This window comes from Hyaena hyaena, unplaced genomic scaffold, assembly GCF_003009895.1.
Source record: "Hyaena hyaena isolate Hyena2069 unplaced genomic scaffold, ASM300989v1 scaffold_84, whole genome shotgun sequence".
NCBI lineage: Eukaryota > Metazoa > Chordata > Mammalia > Carnivora > Hyaenidae > Hyaena > Hyaena hyaena.
This window is the reverse complement of record NW_024080716.1, coordinates 1,337,448-1,361,032: the sequence shown is the minus strand read 5'-3', so window position 1 is coordinate 1,361,032 and position 23,585 is coordinate 1,337,448. Positions and strand designations below refer to the sequence as shown.

The 23,585-nt window shown below is 40.3% G+C and overlaps 1 protein-coding gene across 7 annotated transcripts in view; it reads right to left on the bottom strand.

Moving 5' to 3' along the window:
- The window catches only part of LOC120233110 (LIM domain containing preferred translocation partner in lipoma), a 673,125-nt gene that overhangs the window by 374,008 nt on the left and 275,532 nt on the right, over window positions 1-23,585 (bottom strand). For all 7 annotated transcript variants that reach the window (XM_039234226.1, XM_039234221.1, XM_039234228.1 and 4 more), the window contains one exon: window positions 738-850. In XM_039234226.1, coding sequence (XP_039090157.1) covers window positions 738-850 — 113 coding nt within the window. The remainder of the gene's footprint in view (window positions 1-737; window positions 851-23,585) is intronic.

Sequence of the window (23,585 nt, the reverse complement as noted above, 5' to 3'; positions counted from 1 at the left end):
ACTTCTATGTATCTATAATAGCATCATCAACCCTCAAAGACAACAATAATTCTATAACTTTGCTCTTTAGTTTTCCCTCCTGATCTGAACATCTTGTAGCTGCCTACATGGTGGCATCTGGTCACCAGGGTCTCTACATGATTACAGGCTAAGAACACCTTCCACTGTTGTTTCTGATTCCAGCACTGGGTTGCTGGTGATCAGCACTCCCTGGAGCATAGCACTTGTAAAAAGATCAATACCTCCTATAATGTGCCTCCTTGAACCCACTTGACCCCACTCAGAAAAGAATACCCCAAGAATGTTTGCTGGCACTTCTGCTAGAAAGATGTTGCTGGCCAATTAGGACCCACAGAGACCAACCAGAGCCTTAAAATATCACTCTTCCTCATACAGAATGCAATGTTTATGGATAGAGAAAGAAGGCAATAGAAAAGCACAGGTCCTTGGGAGAATAAGAAAATGTGGGATTCTCAAATGACATTCCAAAAAAAAAAATGGTCTTCAGTTTCAGAACAAAATTGGTAGGTGAAAGGATTTCCAGGGCTTCAGAATGCAAGCCAGCAGAACTCTGCAAAGCTTCAGTGGGGCGGGTTACATGAAAGCACCTTAGCTCTTTGTGAGTTGTAAAGCTCTCGTTAGGCTCTGGATAAATGTTTATCCACCGCAGAAACAATCGCTGGATTCATGGGTTTCCTAGCGTGGCTTATTAATATGACTTCCACCACAGATCTTACCTGTGTCCTGAAAGCACCTTCATCAAGGGGTGGTGGAGGAGGGAAGCTTCCAGAGACAGATGGAAGAGCACCAGGATCCTCTAGAGGTGGAGGTGGGGGTGGAAGAAAATCACCTACAGAAAGGAAATGCACACACGAAGTTAACATAGATGCGATTTCATAGTGCTCTTAAAAGCCACGTATTTGCTGGCATTTTACTGCTTTTTAGTTGGCTCTCATGCATCCTCATTCTATCCCATTGGCAATTAGTCCCTACTACAGGTCTCTTCAGTTTAATTAGTAGCCTTAATTTTGAGAGTGAGGCCTGAAATTGATACTTAGAAGTGCAATAAAAGCTAGTCTAGAGGAGGAAGAGGAGATGTTTAGCTCTAACAGGGAAGGCATTCAGGGTGGTGAATGGCGGAGGTGGGGAAAACTCGGTACTTAAACCCTCAGGAAAGTTTTAATCAAGCAGAGGAGGAAAAAACTGTACACAGATGAAGGTAAAAGAAGATAATAATTGATGAAGATGGAGAAACAAACTCTTCTGGAAGCTAAGAAAAAGGAAAGCTTATGTTCAGGTAGAGCAAGGAAGGCTTTCACCAGAACATTTAAATGTTCCCTGAGCAGCAGTTCACAGTGACCTACAAGCCCACTGGTGGCACAAAGGCATAGATTAAAGCATCCAGGGCCTAGAGAATAAGGAGCGAGTTATAATACAGCATATGTATAGCGATGTAAAAGAATACTAGTGCATAACAAAACTAAGTGCATTGACAAAAAACCCACAACACTTTTAAGTGTGTTGCAAATGTAGTTAAGTAGTTGGAGTTTTATCATGCTTGTGGTGGGGAGTCATCAAGCATTTCTGAGAAGAAAAAACTTGTTTGCAATATGATTTACTAAAGACTAATCTAAAGGTACATGCAGGGCAGATTAGGAGAATCGGGAATAAGAAACATCCAATATCAAAATCTATATACAATCCAGGAAGGAAGTTAAGAGAAGTGAGCATATCAAGAAAGGTCAACATCATTGCCCAACCAGAACAGCGTAAAGGTGCCATGTTGCTGGAAGAAAGCACCTCATCTCTAAGGTTCGAGGTACAGACATAAACCTAAGAGCTCTAGAGCTTCATGGTATGGAAATGTTTTAAAAATACATTGCAGGAAATTCTATTAGAAATAGAAACTTCCATTAAAAAAATCTCTATTTGTGGTTTTTTTTCTTTTTAAAAATAAGATTTCAGATAATAATAATAATAATATTCATGGATGAGTAGCTTTTCCATGCATTTCAGTTGCTCAATTGAGCACCTTGGTGGTAAGGCAGCCATTTCTGTCACTCAATTACTTGCTTTTGGATAGTACCAAAATATCATGATGTAAGCCTCCAAAAGAAAAAAAAAAAAAGAATCTAAATTGCACAGTTGAAGGATGGCTGCTTGGATTCATTGTTCTGATACACCTTGATTTGTTGTTCTGATGGTTCCTCTGGCCCCTATTTGCCTTATAAATAACAGTCCTAGAGTTGTAAGGGTAGCTGTCCAGTCTAGCTTCCAGCCACATTCAGACTACCAAGCAGTAAAATACACTGTATTTAGAGTACTCTGTGTTTTTGGACTCCCACTAGGCACCAAACGCTGTGCTAAGATTTCCATATATCTATTCGTCCTACAACCCTCAGTGCTGATGGTTCTCAAACTTTAGAGGTCATCAGGAACTTGGAAAGGTCTGACTAAACGCGGATGGCTGTGTTCCACCCCCAGAGTTCCTGATTTAGTAGGTCTAGGGTGGGGCTTGAAAATTTGCTTTTATTTTTTAAATATTTATTTATTTGTGTGTGTGAGAGAGAGAGCGAGAGAGAGCGAGAGAGAGAGAGCGAGAGAGCATGTGTGTGCAAGTGGGGAAAGGGCAGAGAGAGAAGGAGACAGAAAATCCCAAGCAGGCTCTGCACTGTCAGCACAGAGCCAGATGCAGATCTCGAACTCACAAACCATGAGATCATGACCTGAGCCCAAATCAAGTCGGATGATCAACTGACTGAGTCACCTGGGTGCCCCTGAGAATTTGCCTTTCTATTAACTCCCAGGTGATGCTGATGCTACTGGTCTGGGACCACACATTGAGAACCACTGCATTTCAGCCAAATATTATATTGTTCCTATCTTAGAGCCTACAGGATTAGAAAGGCTAAATGACCTATGTCCTTTCTATTTCTCTTACCCTTCTGGGTGTACACATCTAGAGACATGCTTTGTCCATATCCTTATTAGGGTTATAAGTCTCATAAACCTTCAGTGACTCTACCCAGGAGTTCTAAACACTGGCTACATACCAGAACCACTAAGAAAGCTTTTCCCAAAATGCCGATTTCCAAACTCCATCTCACGCCAATTCCATCAGTATCTTGGGGTTGGGGGAAAGGGAATGGGGGGAGGGGTCAGGTGCCAGTATTCCCTTAAAACCCAAATGATTCTTGGGGCGCCTGGGTGGCTTAGTCAGTTAAGCATCCAACTTTCGCTTAGGTTATGATCGCGCGGTTCGTGGGTTCGAGCCCCGCGTCGGGCTCTGTGCTGACTGCCAGCTCAGAGCCTGGAGCCTGTTTCGGAGTCTGTGTCTCCCTCTCTCTCTGACCCTCCCCTGCTCACGCTGTCTCTCTCTCTCCTAGAAATAAGTAAAAATATTTAAAAATAAAAACACCCAAATGATTCTAATGTGCAGTCAGAATCAAGGGACTAATTTGACCTTTCTTTGGCCAAACACTGCACTAAAAATATATTTAACACCTGGTAAGTAAGAAGAATCGTCACCAAGTTATTTTCTGCCTTGGACAATCACAACATACAAGAAGAAGGCTCACAATGACATCTTGAGTGATCAGCAAAGAAGGTCTAGGTTGATGAAGACTAGTCCTACTCAATTCTAGTGCACAGCCTCATTTTCTCCTTCAAATGTTCTGTCTGGACCTAGGTCTTCTTTGTGCATAATTTAAAAGAGGATTTCTGAGCGCCTTTTTATACTTTACCACATTTTATTATGTCACAGAGAAATGTTGGAGCATTAAACAGGATCAGAAGTGAACGGAATCTTGGAGATTGTATTATAAAGGTAGAAACAGAGGCCTGTGAAAGCCACATGAATAGTCCACATTCTCAGTAAATTATTCTTGGAATAAACTTAGCATAAGCTAAGTAAGTTGAGTGTCGAACCCTTTTGTTTTTAATGTTTATTTATTTTTGAGAGACAGAGCATGAGTGGGGTAGGTCAGAGAGAGAGAGACCCAGAATAAGAAGCAGGCTCCGGTCTCTGAGCTGTCAGCACAGAGCAGGACATGGGGCTCAAACTCACGGACCATGAGATTATGACCTCAGCTGAAGTCAGATGCTTAATCAACTGAGCCACCGAAGTGCCCCGAGCATCTGACTCTTCATTTCAACTCAGGTCATGATCCTAGGATCGTGGGATTGGGCCCCTTGTTGGGCTCTGCGCTGAGCCTGCTTAAGATTCTCTCTCTCGCTCTGCCCCTCTCCTCAACTCACACTCTCACTGTCTCTCTAAAAAAAATTAAATTAAATTTAAAGAGTGTCTGACCTTGAAGGTTAGTTGGTGACCCTCCCAGAGAAAAACATTCTAATGGAATCAGTTGCAATACTTTCCAACTGGCATGTGTTAGGCTGTAGGCCTTCACATTAGTGCATGGCCTTACCTCTCTGCTTGCCAGGGAAATCCAAATAGAACTGTCATTCCCTATGAATTACAGGAACATTGAATAAATCAAACAGGAAAAGAAAACCAAAAAAAAAGTGTCATCAGGCAACTTGGACAATGTAGGGATCTATAAAATCTAAGACAGAAACATTTAGTCTTAGAAGAAGGAGGGTAGTCAGAGCCACATGTCTACACACCTGCTTCCCTCCTTCCCCTTCTCACCATCCAAAGCCTACCCACAAGCAATGCACATTTATCCCTCATTTGCCAGGTAAAATGGTTCACTCGAAGTTACACACCTAGTGAAATATGGAGCTAGAGGGGTGCTTGGGTGGCTCAGTCAGTTAAGCGTCCAACTTCAGCTCAGGTCATGATCTCATGGTTTGTGAGTTCAAGCCCCGCATTGGGCTCTGTGCTGAAATCTCAGACCCTGGAGCCTCCTTCAGATTCTGTGTCTCCCCTTCTCTCTGATCCTCCCATGCTCATGTCCTGTCTCTCTCTGTCTCTCAATAATAAATAAAAATGTTAAAAAGACATTTAAAAAATATAGAGCTAGGAATGGATCCTCACTCTGCATTGGGGAGAAGCTAGGAAGTATCTCACTTAATTTGCTCTGTATCATCCCAAATGATTCAGCTAATATTTAACAGATTTTTGCTTTTTGTCAGGAGTAGCACCATGAGGTAGTTAAACAGTGAGTTGGGCAAAAGTATATATCCTCGACTCACAAATACTATTTTATGCCAACTTACTTCCACCAAATAGCCTGTGATGCATATCATTAACTTGAAAAGCCAGTGAAGAAAATCTCCCAAGCACCCAGCTAGGCATACTTTCTCCAGCTACCCTTCCCAGGATAGGGCTAAGAAGGCAGTAGCATTGGGGCACCTGGGTGGCTCTGTCGGTTAAACATCCGACTTTGGCTCAGGTCATGATCTCATGGTTTGTGGGTCTGAGCCCCACATCGGGCTCTGTGCTGACAGCTAGCTTGGAGCCTGGAAACAGTTTCAGATTCTGTGTCTCCCTCTCTCTCTGACCCTGCCCTGTTCATGTTCTTTCTTTCTCTCTCTCAGAAATAAATAAAACCAAAGAAAAAATTTTTTAAAACAGGCAGTAGCATTGAGAAGCCTAGATGGCTACCTGATAGGAGTTGAGTAGTTGCCCTAGTAACATCATTTGGGCATCTGTGAAGGGCGTCTATCCACCTGAATGCAGAACTCATTCAACCCTTCATGAAATAAAGGTCCTCATCAAGGAGAAAAAAAATAACAAGAACTGACCAGCAAAGAAGGTTACAAATTACGGGTTATATGTGATTGTAGTGAAAAAGCACAAAGGAATAATTAAACTCAGATCATCAGTGAAGTCTGAACTCATTTACTAAAGTTAAAAAAAAAAAAAACACTCAAAAAGCTCCATTCTTTTCTTCTTCCAATACCCATGTAAACCTACACATATACACAGGGATTCACATAGTAGCCCATTTGTGCCTCATCAGCACCTATGATACTTGGATGCACCGAGGCGTTCATGGTCATTCTCTCCTACTGAGAATGGAGGCTCTGAACTAGGAAAGCCCACTTAGAATTTCTCTTTCTATCTCCACGTCCTGCCATGTAGTTTGGGCCACTCTCAGTAAATGTAGGGTAAATAACTAACTATATAAGAAGCCATTTCATCACTCAATTGATATTTGTTTGTTTGTTTGAATGGCCTGGTGCTTTACATGTTGTTCAAATGTCAATGTTCAAATGGCCAAGAGGGTATCTCGATAAAATGCACACTGTGATTCAGCAGCTGTGGGGTGAGGTCTGAGATTCTGCATTTCTAACATGCCTGCCGGGTGATGACGTAGATCCAGGCATAGTACGTGGAGGGACATGGCTTTAGGGCTCCTAGGGTTGACAACTATTGCTTCTCCAACTTTCTGATGGGGATAATTTTGGATTGTTTAAGGAAATAAACTTCAAGGTAAATATAAACAAAATCACTTGGGGACTTCTCAAGTTAAGTATTTAAATTATGAGTGTACAAGAAATTCGGTTGGAAACACACACATGCACACACGTGTGAAAAAACAGAATGACAGTGACCAAATCATAAGCTTCGAGTAAAAACCATTATTTGTTTCTGTTCCTAGTAATGAAGAGAGCATGGAAGTATGTGCAAAAGAAAATAATACAAAATGCCAAGCCTAAAAACTTGAAAAACAAGCCCCAACTCTACGCTTTACCTGAGAAAAAGCAATACTACCATTTCAGGGTCAGCTTACCTCACCTACCAAATGAAAATAACAATAACCGCTTCCCTCTGTGACTTTGGAGATCAAAGCAGTTGAAACAGTGACTTTGAACCTCTTTTGACCACAACCCAGAGCAAAGAAATAACCTTTTATATCATGCTGCAATACTACCTACTTGGACATATAGAAGTACATGTATATCTCAAACAAGGGTTTCATGAAACGGTACTTACTACATGTAATGCACATTGAAACTTCTATTATACTTATTTACTTCAAAAGTGTTGGTGATTCCTAATGGAATAACCACCACAGAAGTAACTGTGACCCACAAATGGGTTTCAAACCACAGCTGAGCTGTCACTAAGCTCACTTACATATGACTTGTACAATGTCTATGTAACAGGTGACAAGTCTTCCTGTTTTCCATGCATGCACAAGAGGGCAACTCAGTGTACAGCTGCCTATGCAGGAGCAGACCAGGTCTGAGCAGGCAAAACTCTCTGAATAGGCTGAGTAAAGAGAGTGAGCAGAAGATAAAACAAACGTGTCAGTCTCCGTAAGGTGACAGAGTTGCATCACCCTTCTGGCATTCTCAAAGAGAGGCAATTTATTGCAAAACAAAGCCACTAAAGACCCTTTACAATTTCACCCTCAACTCTATCTTCACTTTATATTAAACACACTTGCCACCAAGAAAACTATACCAGAAAGCACACTGAGTAAAATACTTTAAAAACGAAGCATTCTCAGGGGGCCTGGCTGGCTCAGTCAATAGAGCACATGACTCTTGATGGGATTGTGTGTTCAAGCCCCATGTTGGGTATAGAGTTTGCATCAAAAAAAAAAAAAAAAAAAATGAGGCATTAATGCTTTAGGACAGAATGTATAATGGTATCATTTGTGTGATAACATATATGCCTGTAATGTCATGGAGTATCTTTTAAATGGATTCCTAAGACACTGTTAACAGCAAGTTGCCTCTACAAAGAAGCTAATTTGCTAGAGAACAAGAGTAGAAAAGAAATTTACTTTCCATTATAAAAAAATTTTAACTTGCCATTATTTTACCTGTGTGTGTGTGTGTGTGTGTGTTTAAACATATATATATAATGTATTTTTAAAATTTTTTAAAATATTTTTACTGTTTTATTTATTTCTGAGAGAGAGAGACAGCGTGAGCAGGGGAGGGTCAGAGAGAGAGGGAGATACAGAATCTGAAACAGGCTCCAGGCTCTGAGCTGGCTGTCAGCACAGAGCCCGACGCAGGGCTCTACCCCACAAACTGTGAGATCATGACCTGAGTTGAAGTCGGTCACTTAACCGACTGAGCCACCCAGGCGCCTAAATATGTATAATTATATATTTAGTATTAATTATATAATACTTAATTCCAGTACAGTTAACATACAGTATTACATTAGTTTCAGGGGGACAGTATAGTGATTCAACAATTGTATACATTAATCAGTGCTCATCACGATAAGTGTGCTCTTAATCCCATCATCTATTTCCCCCATCCTCCCACACTCCCCTCTGGTAACCATCAGTTTGTTCTCTACAGTTAAGAGACTCTTTCTGGGTTTGTCTCTTTTCCTCTTTGTTCATTTGTTTCATTTCTTAAACTCCTCATATGAGTGAAATCATATGCTATTTTTAAAATCACATGTATACACAAAACCAAAGAGAAATTTTCTGTACCTAGAAATGTGTCACCTGTAAATACTGAGCTGAATAAAGTTTTCAAAACCACCCGGAAATACTGAGATATGCCAAAGGTCAAAAAAACATGAAGGGTGAGTCCCATTTAATTTAACACCTCCCTGGCTTCTCAACCTCTTTACTATCCATTGGTTGTAGCTAAAAAAATATGAAAGGAATTGCCCTGACCTAATCACCATGTTGTCTGTCGTAGAAAGAGGATAAATAGCCTGTTCATTCCTAGAACCAAAGCCTATGTACGATCTCAGTGTGACCACGGACCTGTGTCCTAGAGAGAGATTAAACCCTCACGGAGCTATTAATAAAGTGGCTCCTGTATTCCCACTTTGCTACTGTTGCTTGAGTAAGCAGCCCCTTTAAGAACTCTCTGGCAGAAGGGATAATTGTCAGGGCAAGGCTGGGCATTCTTGGTTCTCTGTCCTCCTCAACCAAATAGCAGCAGCAACAGCTCCATTAAAAGAGGCATCTTCATCTGTAGGTGAGAAGATATGTTGCCTGAACCAAGTGATTCCAATTCTTTAGCTCACACACTATAGGCATTTTTGGAGTTCCAGCATTTATTATACATTAGAAAATTAGCCTTTCTATTTTCCTTCCATCTTTATTTTCTGCTGCTTAACTAAAACACAAATGGTTGACTCTCACAGTACTTAATTTTCTAGGCAGTCATTTAAATGGGAGGACAAAGATTAAAAATAGTGACAAAACACAATGTTGATGATGGAGTAATACAATCCAAACTTCTGAATGCTATTCATATATAAATAGATGAGTGTTAAAGATAAAATTTTTCTAAAGAAAATCTGACAACAGGTATCAAAAGCCCTAAAAATAGGTATATATTTTGATACAGCAACACTGCATTTAATAAATCACCCTACAAAGAAGTGACTGAAGAGTACATGGAGAAGCACATTAAAGAATCTCCATCAAAATGAAATAAAATAGAAATAATCAGAATGTTCATCGATAAAGTATTGGTAAAAAAAAAAAATCAACCATAGTCAACCACACACTGGTAAATTGTGTAGCCATCAAAATGATGAGGTTGATCTAGAACTGACATCATTTATTCATTGATTGAGTACCTCTTATGTGTCATGCATTATTATAGACATGAGGGCGGAAATCAAACAAGAACAAAAATAAAATAAACAGTGCTTCACTCACAAAATGTATATTCTATCTAAGGAGAAGAATACTTAAAAAATAAGTGAAATAAAACATAATATCAAATAGTGATTGGCACCATGGAAATATGGAGCAAGGAAAAAGAGTACTGGGGCAGGGGTGGAATGCCACAATTTTTAAGAGAAAGGTGAGGAAACGCCTAACCAATGTGGCATTTGAACAACGACTTAATCTAGTGAGGGAATGAGTCATGGAGGATCTGGAAGAAGAACATGAAAACTTTGACATATCATGTGAGGAAAAAAGTGGGCTACTGAACAGTGTTTATCACTTGGTCCTATTTTTGTAGAAACCTGTATGGTAACGGTGGTTGTCCATAGCTCCTGGGATAAGTTTTTTTCTCTCTCTCTCTCTCTCTCTCTCTCTTTTTTTCCCTTCTTCTTCTTTTTATTCCCTCTCCTTTTGATTCAACTGTTCTACAATAAATGTGAATTACAGACATGCATATTTTAAAAATCAAAAGGAAGACACTGTGAAATGAATCGCAGAATCTACTCAAACCCAGTGTTTAATTTTAATGTGCCACTATATTTACCCAAGCCCAAATGTAATGTCTCCGTCATCCTTCTAAATAACTTAGCTTGAAATGTTCATTGTGATTCTCAAATTAAAAGCAAGAAGAATTATGATCCTAAAAGAGATGAAGTCTTCCTGATTTTCAAATGGATGGTTTCACTCTACATTTAGCTAATACTGCATCCCTGGGTCTTCATGGAGTTCTACAGTCCTCATGCTTAGCCACAAGTCAACTCTAAGAAGGTGAAACATACGAGTGCATCCCATCGAATCGTGCCACACTTCTCTCTTATACTGTGGTTTCCATTTGTTGAAAAACATATTCAGTTTCTTAGACCGGAGCACTGAATGATTTTCAAATAATATGAAATTAGGAAGATAGTCTGGTTCTGCAAATGGACTAGAACCAGAACTAGTATTTTTAATCCCCCAAGTGTCATGCCTTCCAAAACATGGTCATTGCAACCCAAACAACAAACCATACCACATGCTTTGACTTCCAGAGATGGACACTCCAAATAAATAGGGCAATGACTGAAGCCGACACATCAATGTTCTAGCAGCTACTGAGATATCTTCAGCCCTAATACCAAAAAGTGGAATTCTCACAGTTCAAAACTGAAATAAAAATAAAAAATTCATGTTGTGGACAGAGAATGAGGCAACAGTCCATGGAGGAGGGGGAATCTTTATTTATCGCTGAAAAAGGAAGCTGGAAAACAAATATCAATGTGCTGAGAGAGGATTCCAAAAATACACCTTTCCTCTGGAGACAGGACATCACCCTGTGGTCACCACTGAGGCCAAAAATTTACTTTCCCACCAAAGATGGCGCTGAAGCTGAAGGAGTGTAGTTTCACAAAAACAAAATAAAACAAAACAACACAAAACACAAAACAAACACTTGAAACATCTCAACTAACTTATCCCATCATTGCTGCATATGGAAAGAGTAAACCATTTTCACTTCAAAGACCATATACAGCTTTCCTGACTTAGCTCCATCAGAGCAAGTATCGTGCTCTTTATTAGTTTAATTGGCTATCTACTGGTTTCTCCTACTAGCCTATAAGCTCCTTGAAGACAGGCTCTCTGTTTTACTCATCTCTTTATAGAGCACATGCGACACATAGGAGATACTTAAGAAATGGTAGTAATATTGTTCTTATAAATTATCATTATTATCGATCTTTATTACATTAAACGGAATTAAACTCCGTTTATTTATAATACATGTGAAAGAATGAGCACATGTATTTCTACCATGGACAATTTTGCCTCTTTCCAGTTATTGACATAAGGTCAATACAATACAGTGCTGGGGTGGAGAGGGGGTAGTCATAGGTCCTGTAAGGTGTCAAAAGTTGGACAAGCTTAGTAACAGTCACTGAGTTTTGCTGCTCGTGGTAGTGGTGGTATTTTTACACCTTACCTTCCTCAGAGACATCCTCAAGATACAGGATGTGCCGAGTCCCCATCTCTAAGTCATCTCCTGCTTATGGGGACACCCTAGCTCCAGAAACACTGCATCCTATGTATTTTGTTTGTTCTTTCTTCTATGATAAAAGATCTGTATATAGGTGGTTACCCACACGGTATCTAGAAACCTCTTCAAAAATCCTCCTGGAATTTTGGAGTCAGAACCTTTTCTCATAAATGAGAATTGGGGGTGGAGGAGGAACAGGGAAATGAAGGAAAATGTAGGTAGTTGTCACATGGACAAAATATCAAAATGTCAGTTCTTCAGGTGCTGAAACAAACCCGACTTTTAACTCAGGGTGCGCATCAGAATTTTCTTCGACAACATGCACCCGGGCCCAACTCTAGAATTCTTAAATCAGAAACTTTGGGGCTGGGATTGAGATACAAAACATCTTGATACGCTCCCTTATTGATTCTGATGGGTAGCCCAGGTTAGTAGTCATTGACCTCCATGTAAAACAAAGACTGAGAATCTGGCCTAGGTTAAAGAGACTAAGGAGGCAAGACAACCAAATGCAGCTTGTGATTCTGGATAAGATCCTAGATTAGGAAAAGGATATTAGTAGGGCAGTTCATGAAATTTAAATAAATTCTACATATTAGTTAGTAGTATTGTGTCAGTGTAATAATTACCTGGCTTTGGTACCTGTACTGTGATGGTGTAAGAGGCCAACAATTGAAAAAACTCGATGAAGACTAAGTGAAAATCCCTCATACTATTTTTCAGTGTTTGTGCAAAATCTAAGTATTCCAGAATGAAAATTCAACATTTGGTTTTAAATTTTAGGGAGGAAAGAAAAGTAACTTCTCGGGGCGCCTGGGTGGCTTAGTCGGTTAAGCGTCCGACTTTCGCTTAGGTCATGATCTCGCGGTTTGTGGGTTCGAGCCCCGCGTCGGGCTCTGTGCTGACTGCCAGCTCGAAGCCTGGAGCCTGTTTCAGTCTGTGACTCCCTCTCACTCTGACCCTGCCCTGCTCACGCTGTCTCTCTCTCTCCTAGAAATAAATAAAACATTTAAAAAAAAAAAAAAAAAAAAAAAAAAAAGAAAAGTAACTTCTCTAGCCCAATAACTTTGTCTTACAGATGGAGGAGTTTTTGACCTGTGTAGTAAAGGGCAACAGTCAAATGGCATAGAACCATACCAAAAACCCCCCCGGGACCACCAAATCTTTTAACTTCCAGTTGAGGAGACATTTACCATAGTACATGACTGATTCAGCGTGAGAATCTGAGACCTCTTGGGAATATGAAGGAAACTTGTTTTGTCCCTCCAAATTCAGAACACTATGATGAAGAGAAGAAGCTCTTACAACTTAGGAGACTGGGATCGATGGATCAGGAACACGTAAAATATCTTCAACTCAATCCAAGTTGACTTTCCCATAGGTAGGACAGTAATCCACGCTTGATGATCAGCAGCAGTGAAATCCCATAAAACTTCCTTTTTCCCACTCTGAGACCCATTCCCTGGCCTCAGGGGACTCCCTGAGGATCCAAATGGCTACATGACACCAGGGACTTTCTATGATTTCTCCAGTCTTCATCTTTTCTGCACAAACGACTTCAAATTCTTCTCACTGAGAAATTCTTGTTTCTATTTATATAAAATGATGCCAACCATTACTCACTCTCCTTCAACCCTGCCATTTCATCTAGACTGAGGCTTAGCAAATGCAGAAATGCTTTAAAAATAATCAAATAGAGACACTCATTTCATTTCAAGGTGGTTGTTTTTTGGCATGATTTTTTTTTTTTTTCCAAAGGAGTAGTAGGAGCTGACAGGTAGTTGCTCTAAAAATTTACTTCACCATCTGCTAACTGAAATACTGCTTTCACGGATTTATATTGTATTAAAAGGTCACTGGCTGTTTAAGACTTAAACAGTTTTAATCATTGTAGAAGTCTCTTAACAGTAAGAAAAGGAAGCTCAGAACAAACAGCAGCAGGGACTCTAATTAAAAGGGCCAATTCATCTAATTTTATTTGGGGTTAATTATTCAGGATTCACTCTTTGATGTGTAAGGAATAGCAATTAGTAATTTTAGTGATTTGAGAATCATTGGAGGTGTAATCAGTTAAAATGAGTGAGTGTTTACAACACAAGATGGTGAATTAGTCTCTCTCAGCTGGAGAACAGGAACATGAGGCTCCAAGAGATCAAGGCTAAGGATTTCAGACCCTGGTAATAACAGTCACTTCAAAATAAAACACATATCAACAGCATCTAGCATTCTGTTTGTTCTTAGCTAAAACAAAGCACAGAAGCTTTATGAATTACCTTTAACCACATCTCCTTCGTTGCCGTTGTCTTCAACCACTTCCCTCTCTTTGGCTCTTGCCACCATGGTAACCATAAATGCATGACATTAAAAAAGCAATTCTAAATGAATATACCATTTATAAGCAACATAAGACTTCGGATAATCATGGCACCAACTCCTTCCGTGTCTGCATCTCTGCACGAGAGCCGGGCATCTCCACCACAATCGCTCGCTCAGTGCTCAGAAATGAATGCAGATACCCTAACTCACAGACCCGCTTACCTTCTCTCGTACCCTCTACTTTTCTATTTACTTCATTACAATTCTCCCAGTCATCCAGGTTGGAAGAAAACCCCTTTTCTCTATTTTTTGCCCACAATCTTCACCAAATATAGCAAGCCATATTGAAGGATACCAAAATGTTTAAGTCCGTTTACTATTCTCCATCTCTACTGCTGAGAAAATAATCGATGTCTAGTTAGTTACCTTTGATCTCAGCATAACAAACAGCCTAAATGGTTTCCACTCTACTTACTTCTTGCCAACTAATCTTAGACACCGCTGCCAGATTGAAAGCATCCACCAGTCCCCCAAAAGCCACAACAATTTTGAAAAAGGACAAAGTTGGAGGATTCTCCCTTCCTGATTTCAAAACTCACCACAAAGCTATGGTAATCAACAGTGTGGTGCTGGCACAAAAGCAGACATACAGACCAATGAAAATAGCATAGAAAGCCCAGAAATAAGCCCTCATGTATATGGCCAATTGATTCTATGACAACTAGGCTGCAGTCTTAGAGAATGATGGTTTGGGAGTATTATGAGCTTCACAAGACTTGACAGGACCTCATACTAGACAGGCAGAATCCTAAAACACGATGGGCCCCCTGGGAGGAAATGGAGAGAAACCTGACAAGTCCTCCCAGAATGCTCTGGTGGGTATGCATTCCCTGAGATTACTGCTTCACACAGCAGCTCTGGAAGCTCTGTACTTCAGAATGCTCAAGTTCCTAAGCCACATACTCAGTAATCTGCCTGACTGCTTCTCCTTGCTTCCTTGACTCCAGGAATTTGCTCATGCCTTGCCTCCATCAGGTCTTCCCTCTCTAACATGTCTTTATGGCAGAATCCAAGCTATTCCTGGAGGGTCCAGATCACCTGTCAATGCTACACAACCCTCTTTGGCTGCCCCCTCACAAAGCCACCTTCCTAGCTCTCACTCTCTGCAGTATCTCTATAGCTCTTCCATGATGCATCTCATTGAGAACACAGGAGCCATTCAGCTTACTTTACCATGTGCTCCTTGAGAGGCCATGTCATGGAGGATCCATCACTCTAACCCAATAGCACCTCTTTCAGCACCTTCCTAGACTTGAGATTGCAAAGAGTTAAGAAAATATTTGCCAAGTGGATATATGCATGAACTCTTGACAACAAAGTGAATCCTAGCCAAATATATTCTTCTTTAAAGGAAGAACCTGAAAAACTGAGTGGCTATCATTCTCAAAATAGGTGTGTGGTGTGGTGTGTGTGTGAGAAAGAGTGAGAGAGAGAGAGAGAGATTGAAAGATTGAGAGAGAGATTCAAGTGAACATCCCCATGGGGACGATTTCTATAAAAGGAATGTGCTCTTGATTTGAACAGTGACTCGGTTAGCTGACTTAGAAATATAAAAGAAATAGCACCGTGGTATTAAAATATATCACTTACAGTCACACCTGAACTATCTGCTAGCTGCGTGAACTTGGTCAAATCATGAAACTTCTGAGTCTCAAATTTTTTTTTTTTTTGGCAGATAAGAATAAGAGCACTTGTCTTTTACACTGCCCACTGCTGTACAGACTGGATAGATAAATTGAAAAAGAATTTAAAAATAATAATGTCCTACCAAATATTAATTTTGAGATGATTCTCTATGTGACTTAACCATAAACCCTTTCTTCACATTTAGAAACTCAAATACAAAACATCATTATTATAACTGAATAAATGCTATAATCTTAAAACGGCTCTTCACATAGAGTGGGTCCAAACAGTGAGGGGGTAAGGCAAAGAGAGAGAGAGAGAGAGAGGGAAAGAAACAGAGACAAAGATAGAGAGAGACAGAGACAGAAAGACAAAAGAGCATGAGTAAGTGAAACAATAGCACAATGAAGTCCTAGCAGTCAAATAAACAAATATTGTGCTCTCCCCAGAATGTTTAGAAATCTTGGAGAGGAATCACGTAAGGAGCCCTGCGGTGGCACTAACTTGGCACATCAAGTACTTCTGTGACTGATTAACTCGACGTTTCCTTGGGTCTGGAATTAGTACTAGGTCATTTTTTTTAATGGACAAACTGTTCCTGAATAATTTTTAAGATACAAACAGCTATTGTGACAAATCAATCAAAAGAGGTCACGTTTGTCCTCAAAACCCAGTGAAATGGCCAAGTCAAAACAATAGCAACAAGCATAACAAGGCAGGCAGAAAACAAGAACATCCCCAAATCTCATGGCTCTGTGCTTGGTCCTAGCAGGGCTCTTCCTTGCCCACTCTGATCTGTAAACCCACACCCCCACATCTACTAGGGGCAAGTCTGATACAAGAAGCAAACTTCAAAAGGTCTGCAAAGTCTATTGGATGCTTACCATCCATGAGCTTATGTTTTCTGAATGAGAACAGAAAATTCAAAATATAATCTCTTAAAAAAATCAAGTTTTGTCTCCAGGGAGGCAGTTCAAGAAAAGAAACCCCGTTCCTTGTACTTCATTCACTCTGCTTTCTTCACTGCCTCCCATTAGGAAGCCATGTGATGGAAGAGAGTCCCAAATGCAGTGCTTGGTGACGTGTTCTGGGCAGAAGTTCAGGCACCTGGTTATTTTAGCAGACCCGGTCTGGCTGCGCAAAGACATAATTTAGCAGAGTGAGAAACGCGTCCCCTCCCCCTGCTTCATCTGGCCAGCTGTCTCGGAAGGTCTTTCATTCCAGAGGGCAAGGGATGCATTGCTCCCTTTCGTGTCCTCATAGTTCCAGCTCTCTGAGTTTCAAGCTCGGTGAGCTCAGCCTTGGCATTCAAGGATCCCCTTATGTCTCATTCTTAAGAGCATTTGTCCCAGGTCTGTTTGCCAAGGACACGGTGGCAGTTCCTTTCTTGGCACTTGAGTCTGCAATATTATGCTTCTTCCCATAAACAGACCCATCCCATCACTTGAGTTACCTCTCCAAATGCTCCTGGCACGTTCATGCCTTAACTGGCACTAATGGTACAACTTTATAAACTAAAACTCACCAAATCATCAGATTAGAAGGGAATCAGAAAGGAATGAGCAGGGTCTGCTTGTCTACAGGTTAGCAAACAAGAACCAAATGATCAAATCCAGCCGATTGCCTGGTTTTGTTAAAAAAAAAAAAAAAAAGGTTTCACTGGCACACATCTACAGTCATTAATTTATTTATCATGTATGGCTGCTTTGGTACTCTGCTGGCCGAACTAGGTACTTGGGACAAAGGCATTTTAGCCAGCAAAACCTAAAGTATTTTCTATCTGGACTTACAGAAAAATTTGGCAACCCTGATCTAGTCCTTAAACTCATTTTACAGATGAGAGAATTGTGATTCAGTAAGACTGAACAATGCTCCTAGGGAGTGAGTAAAATGTGCAAAGTGCAGTAACTTGGGCCATGCTGGGCATATGGTTTTACACACACTTCATAAATATGAGTTCTCTCTACTGTTTGACAGGAAATTTTATGTCTCTGAAATGTGGAACTGTGTTACGATGATTTTTGCTTTAGACCTACAGTGTTGCCCTTGAGAAATTCATTGTCCAGAGTGGGGAACAGACATATAAACAAAGGATTTCAACATAATATTGGACGTATTTGTTTTCTATTGTTTCTGCAACAGATTACCACATACAATTGTTTAAAATAACATAAATTTATCGCTTTACGATTCTAGAAATCAGAAGGCTGTCATGGGTAGCACTGGGCTAAAATCAATGTGACACCAGAGTCACATTCCTTGCTGAAGTCTCTGGTTAGAATCCATTTTCTTGTAATTCCAGCTTCTAGAAACCTCCCTCATTCCTTGACTTGTGACCTTCTTCCACCATCTTCAAAGGCAGCAAAGGCTATTGAGGTCTTTCTGAGATTGCATCACTCCAAAACCCGGTCTCCACACACTACTTCTAAGGCCCATCCAGATACTCGGATAATTTCCCCATGTTAAACTGAGTTGACTGGGAGCCTTAATTCCATCTGCAACCTTAATTCCTCTTTGCCATGGAACCCGACACATTCACAGGCTCCAGAGAGTAGGAGGTGGGCATCTTTGGGGGGGCTATTAGTGTGCTAACCTCAAGGTGCCATTAAGAAGGAATATGTGCACACAGTGCTGTAACCCTCAAAAGACAAGTCATCAGCACAGAGCCACAGTATAGATATGAGTGAAAGCTCTCTCATGGCACAAATTTTCTGAAATTCCCTATAATTTTCTGAATATGTGATCATGTTTTAGTGCATTCTTTTTAAAATTTTTTAAATGTTTATTATTTGTCGGGGGGGACATGAGTGGGGAAGGGGCATAGAGAGAGGGAAACACAGAATCTGAAGCAGACTTCAGCCTCTGAGCTGTCAGCACAGAGCCTGAAGCGGGGCTTGAACCCACAAACTGTGAGATCATGACCTGAGCCGAAGTTGGACGCTCAATCAACTGAGCCGCCCAGGTGCCCCTGTTTTACTGCATTCTTAAATTTATAAAATGTAAATTTATAAATGTAAATATAATATATAAATATTTAAATATATACTTATAATATCAATTAAATAAACAAATCTTTAATATTATAGATTTACTTAAAATAGATATGCTTTATTCTATGCATTTTTTTTTTTTTTGGAACTAGTATCTCGATGCCACGTTTAAGCAAAGAGAAACAAAACAAAAACCCTATTCAATATTTGGTTAGAAATTTTAAGAAGCAGGTGTGAATGAGAACTCCGCAAACCCAGCCACACACTCTCCCTGTGGGACTGCTCTCCTCAGCCCCACTTGGTGGATAAGGAAACTCACAAGGACCAGAAACCTGCCTACCCAGAACTGCCCCCCTATAAAAAGTTACTTCATCTATCCAAACCTCATAAACAGAAAGACATTCATGCCATGTTTCTGTGACGATCTACATGGCGATGCCCTTAAAGGGGGCAGGGAATGGATAAAATCTATTACTTTGAGAAAAATGAGCGTTATGATTTAGTAGAGAAGTGGAGCTAGGATGCAGCACATACCTGAGATGATAGAAATGTTTCATTTCAAGTCTGTTTACCTCTTCAGACTAAAATATAACTAAGGCCCGAAGACATAAAAATAGAGCCTCTACTGTTCTCACGATGTAGAAAGAAAAATTATGTTTGTTTAGAAAAAAACATGAAGAGTCTCACAGAAATATTCACAGAAGTATATATCAACACAGTATGACTGCATTTACAGATCCAGAAACATCAGAGAGAAAACGACCGCGTTTGAAGAGGAATCACCCAGTTAGAGAATGTGTGAGTGCCAAATAACTGGAAATATTTGAGTAGAGGCAAGAAGACTACTCAACATGAATATCATAAAGGGAATTTGGGCTTTGTAAATCCAAGAGACTTGGTAAAAGGCCTTTAAAGACCCTTTCAGCACTGATAGGTGATGATTCCATAACTCAAAGTACAAGGACCAATTAATGGCAAGAAGAGACTTGGGCTGCATTTTAATGGTTATAGTCAGAAAATGCCCCCTGCTTCCATGACTGGACAGTCATCCTAACTGCTATTAGGTGCTTACCGAGAATTGGGCATAAAAAGAATTCTCTAGGCAAGATTAGACACAAAGCAACTGGTAATGTGGATAATACATACATCTGACCCTGACCTCTCCCATGTATCACTGACCCACGGAAAATGAAGCTATTCTGGGGCACCTGGGTGGCTCAGTCAGTTAAGCCTCTGACTTCAGCTCAGGTCATGATCTCACAGTCTATGAGTTCAAGCCCTTAGTCGGGCTCTGTGCTGATGGCTCAGAGCCTGGAGCCTGCTTTGGGTTCTGTGTCTCCCTCTCTCTCTGCCCCTCCCCTGCTCATGTTCTCTTTCTCCCTCCCTCCCCCTCTCTCTCTCTCCCTCTCAAAAATAAACATTAAAAAAATTAAAGAAAATGCAACTATTTATATCCAGAAATTCCTAACAAGCTATATTCTACTATCAGGCCATAATTCTCCAAAGGACAGATGGATGCTGACCAAGTGGTATGATGGAGGACACCTTGGCTGTCAACTTTTGCAAACCCTACCCACCCCCATCAGGAATCCATAAACCTCCTTCATGAAAATAGCTTATGCTCTTTGACTTAATAGGTACATAAAGATCTGGTAGAAAGGTTTTAAAATATGTGAGAACTTTCTGCCCTGGCCCTTGTTAACTGAGATGGATGTGATACAACAGTATTTCTTAAACTAAGGTGTACACATTTCCACCCTTTACAATAAAAAAACAAGTAAAATACCAAATTACCAAGACGGAAAATTCCCACCGTAAACAACTAGAGCTACCCAGAAGAAAAAAACAAGACATCCAGTCACAGGAGCTCAATGCCCTCCTGTTAAGAGAAAATATACACACATTCCCACGCAGAACCCTTTCCTTGTGAATAGAGCTGAAGGTTCAGGAAGTAGTTTGATAGAGACATTATATTACTTAGACAAAACTGAACTAGATTATCTGTTTGTTTATTAGATTATGGCTTTAGGCACATTGTTCTTTACTAAGAGCTCTTGACAAGACCCGACACACACATTCTTTGGAATGAAGGCTTTTGTGAGAGTATTTTATGGTACTTAGACTCTTGAAAAGACTTATGAATGCTGTCACACCAGAGGATTAAACCCAATCTTTGGGGCCACGACTTTAGGAGGGTCCAGTTCATTCTGCACAGCCTTAACTGGGACATGTGAGCTATCTTGGACAGAACACCAAATACTTCCAACTCATTCACTGTGGAATTTCTCATGTTAACCCCCACCCACTCATTTTAGTCACAAACCACACACAGGATTCTTAGTGCCAACGGATGAAAATGAAAGCAGTGTCCTCCAGAAATGGAATTCAACAAGGTTTCATTTCTATCTATCCTTAAGTGAGGAGATAATACTCTTGGTTGTATTTGTATTTAAATTTTAGTCAGGGACATTCTTATGACAGTAACTAAATTCCCGGAATAGAGCAGACAACAGGTACTGACTCAATACTTTCTTTACTGGATAAAAGATCATGATATCCACTTGGGGTCTCATTCGGTTTTGTGTGTTTGTTTCCATAGAAAGGCTTTTTTGGCATTGAATTTGGGTCTGCAATTAAAACTGGTATGTGGACTTCAGAGAGTCCCATTTTTAACCTTCCATGACGTTTACAGGACACCCAATAACAGGTCATCCCAAACCAACAGAGGTACAAATGTAAGAAGACCCACATTTCTAAAAACAGAAAGACTTCTGACAATTCAGTCAAATGCCCTCCACCTTTGTTTCCCTGATAGTGGAGGGCTTGGGCTGTGGGGTGCCTCCTAATCCCTTCACTTTATAAAATAGGTATAAGTATTGATCCATTCTTAAGGTCAATACTTACCTTGCTGCTCTGTTGATGAAGGCCTAGGAAAACACTGGAAATCATGGTATCTGAGTGTTTTATCAGTCATCAATAATATTTTAAGCCAAGGATTCTAGGCACTACATAACATACAGAAACCGCTAAAGCTTACCTCAGTGCTTGCTCCTTTCCCCCAAATCTTTCATTTGTTAAACCATGTAGACCAATATTGCAGCATAACTTTCTGCAATTTTTTAAGTGTTCTATATTGTGTCATGTGGGGCGATTCAACACTTGAAACATGCCCACCGACTGAGGGGCTATTTTTATTTTACTGAAGCTTAATTCATTTAGATTCAAATTCAATCTGTAGCTACCCACCCCTTAAGACTCTGGCGATTCAGTCATATTATACTTAAAATGGTTCACTCCATCTCTCATGCCTTCAGGAAAAAATTCTCCTATAAAAACAAGAAATCCAACTTTTCTGTCTGATTCGAGGTGACATTAATGAATTAATTAAGTGATTAAGTAATTAATTAAACCTTATTAAAGATTTTAGCTTAAGAGCCAGGAACAAGAACACGATCGTGCATTTCCATGTATTTCAAGTTAGTAAAATTCTTCGGGAAGAAGAATTATGCCTTTCTTTCTCTCAAGCCTGGAAATTCAATACTGTGTCAAGCATGCTTGCCAGTGAGAGACCAGAATGGGGACAGTTTTCTCTGCATGCACTGTTCTAATGCAAAGGAGAAAGCAATCCTGAGGCTTAAAAGCTCCAGGGGCCAGGGCTACTCTGCCATGGCTTTTGCTATAATCCTGGGACAAATCACACACAAGCCAGTTCTCATGCTTCCTGAATGCAAAAGTTTCTCAGGAAAGCCCAGCACAGCTCGGGCAATGAACAAAAGCCGGTCAAAGACTCTTCTCCATCTCCCCAAGAGACAGACGATCAAGAGGACTGTGCAGTTATAGAGAAGTTTCTACACTGGTCCTTCCCTAGCCATGACTAGCTGGCATTTAATAAAATTAAGTTGGGAGGAATTGGACTCATGCAAGTTCTCTCTCTTTTTAAAGACACTACGCAGGTGGCTAAGAAAATCTCAAATGAAACTGGCAGAGAGGAGGCGTTTATACAAGAATAGACAGATATTAATGGGACTGATATGTGTACACACTAAAAAGTTAGCAGAAAAGAAAGCAAAATTACTGAGGAACGGGAAGATTCATCAATAAACATAACTGGAAAAACATATGAGCCATTTAAAAGTTCATTGAGATCCTTGTCTTAAACTGAAAGTAATTCCAGTTTGATTTAAGTGGAACATTTTTTTAAAAGAATTAAAACCAGTTTGTGCCTGGTTCCAAATTACAACAAAATTGAAAATAAATGCTCGACAAGGTAATCCACATATACACTTACATATAAAGCTCATAGTAATTGGCAAAACATGCAAATACAACAATATACCAACAATTTCTTTAAACTGATTTGATCAAAAGGATGTACATGTGAGACACAGCAGAGCCTCTGGCTGAAGAGGATAGAATTTAGAGTCAGCCACAAACATGCCACTAATTAGCTTCATTACATTGGACATATCACTCCGACTCTTTCTCAGTTTCCCTCACTGAAAACTTAGAGTATTAACACTGACAATAATCGCAAGATTTCTAATTATATTCATAACATATCTATTTTAAAAGCCATTTGCAACAACGTGGATGGAACTGGAGGGTATCATGCTAAGTGAAGTGAGTCAATCAGAGAAAGACGGATATCATATGATTTCACTCATACATGGCATTTGAGAAACTTACAGATGAACACAGGGGAAGGGAAGGAAGAATAACATAAAAACAGAGAGAGAGGCAAACCATAAGAGACTTTTAAGTACAGAGAACAAATGGAGGGTTGATGGGAATGGGGGTGGGCGAAGGTGGGTTAAATGGGTGATGGGCATTAAGGAGGGTACTTGTCGCAGGGCGCCTGGGTGGCTTAGTCAGTTGGGCATCCGACTTTCGCTTAGGTCATGATCTCGCGGTTCGTGGGTTCGAGCCCCACGTCGGGCTCTGTGCTGACTGCCAGCCCAGAGCCTGGAGCCTGTTTCAGTCTGTGACTCCCTCTCTCTCTGACCCTCCCCT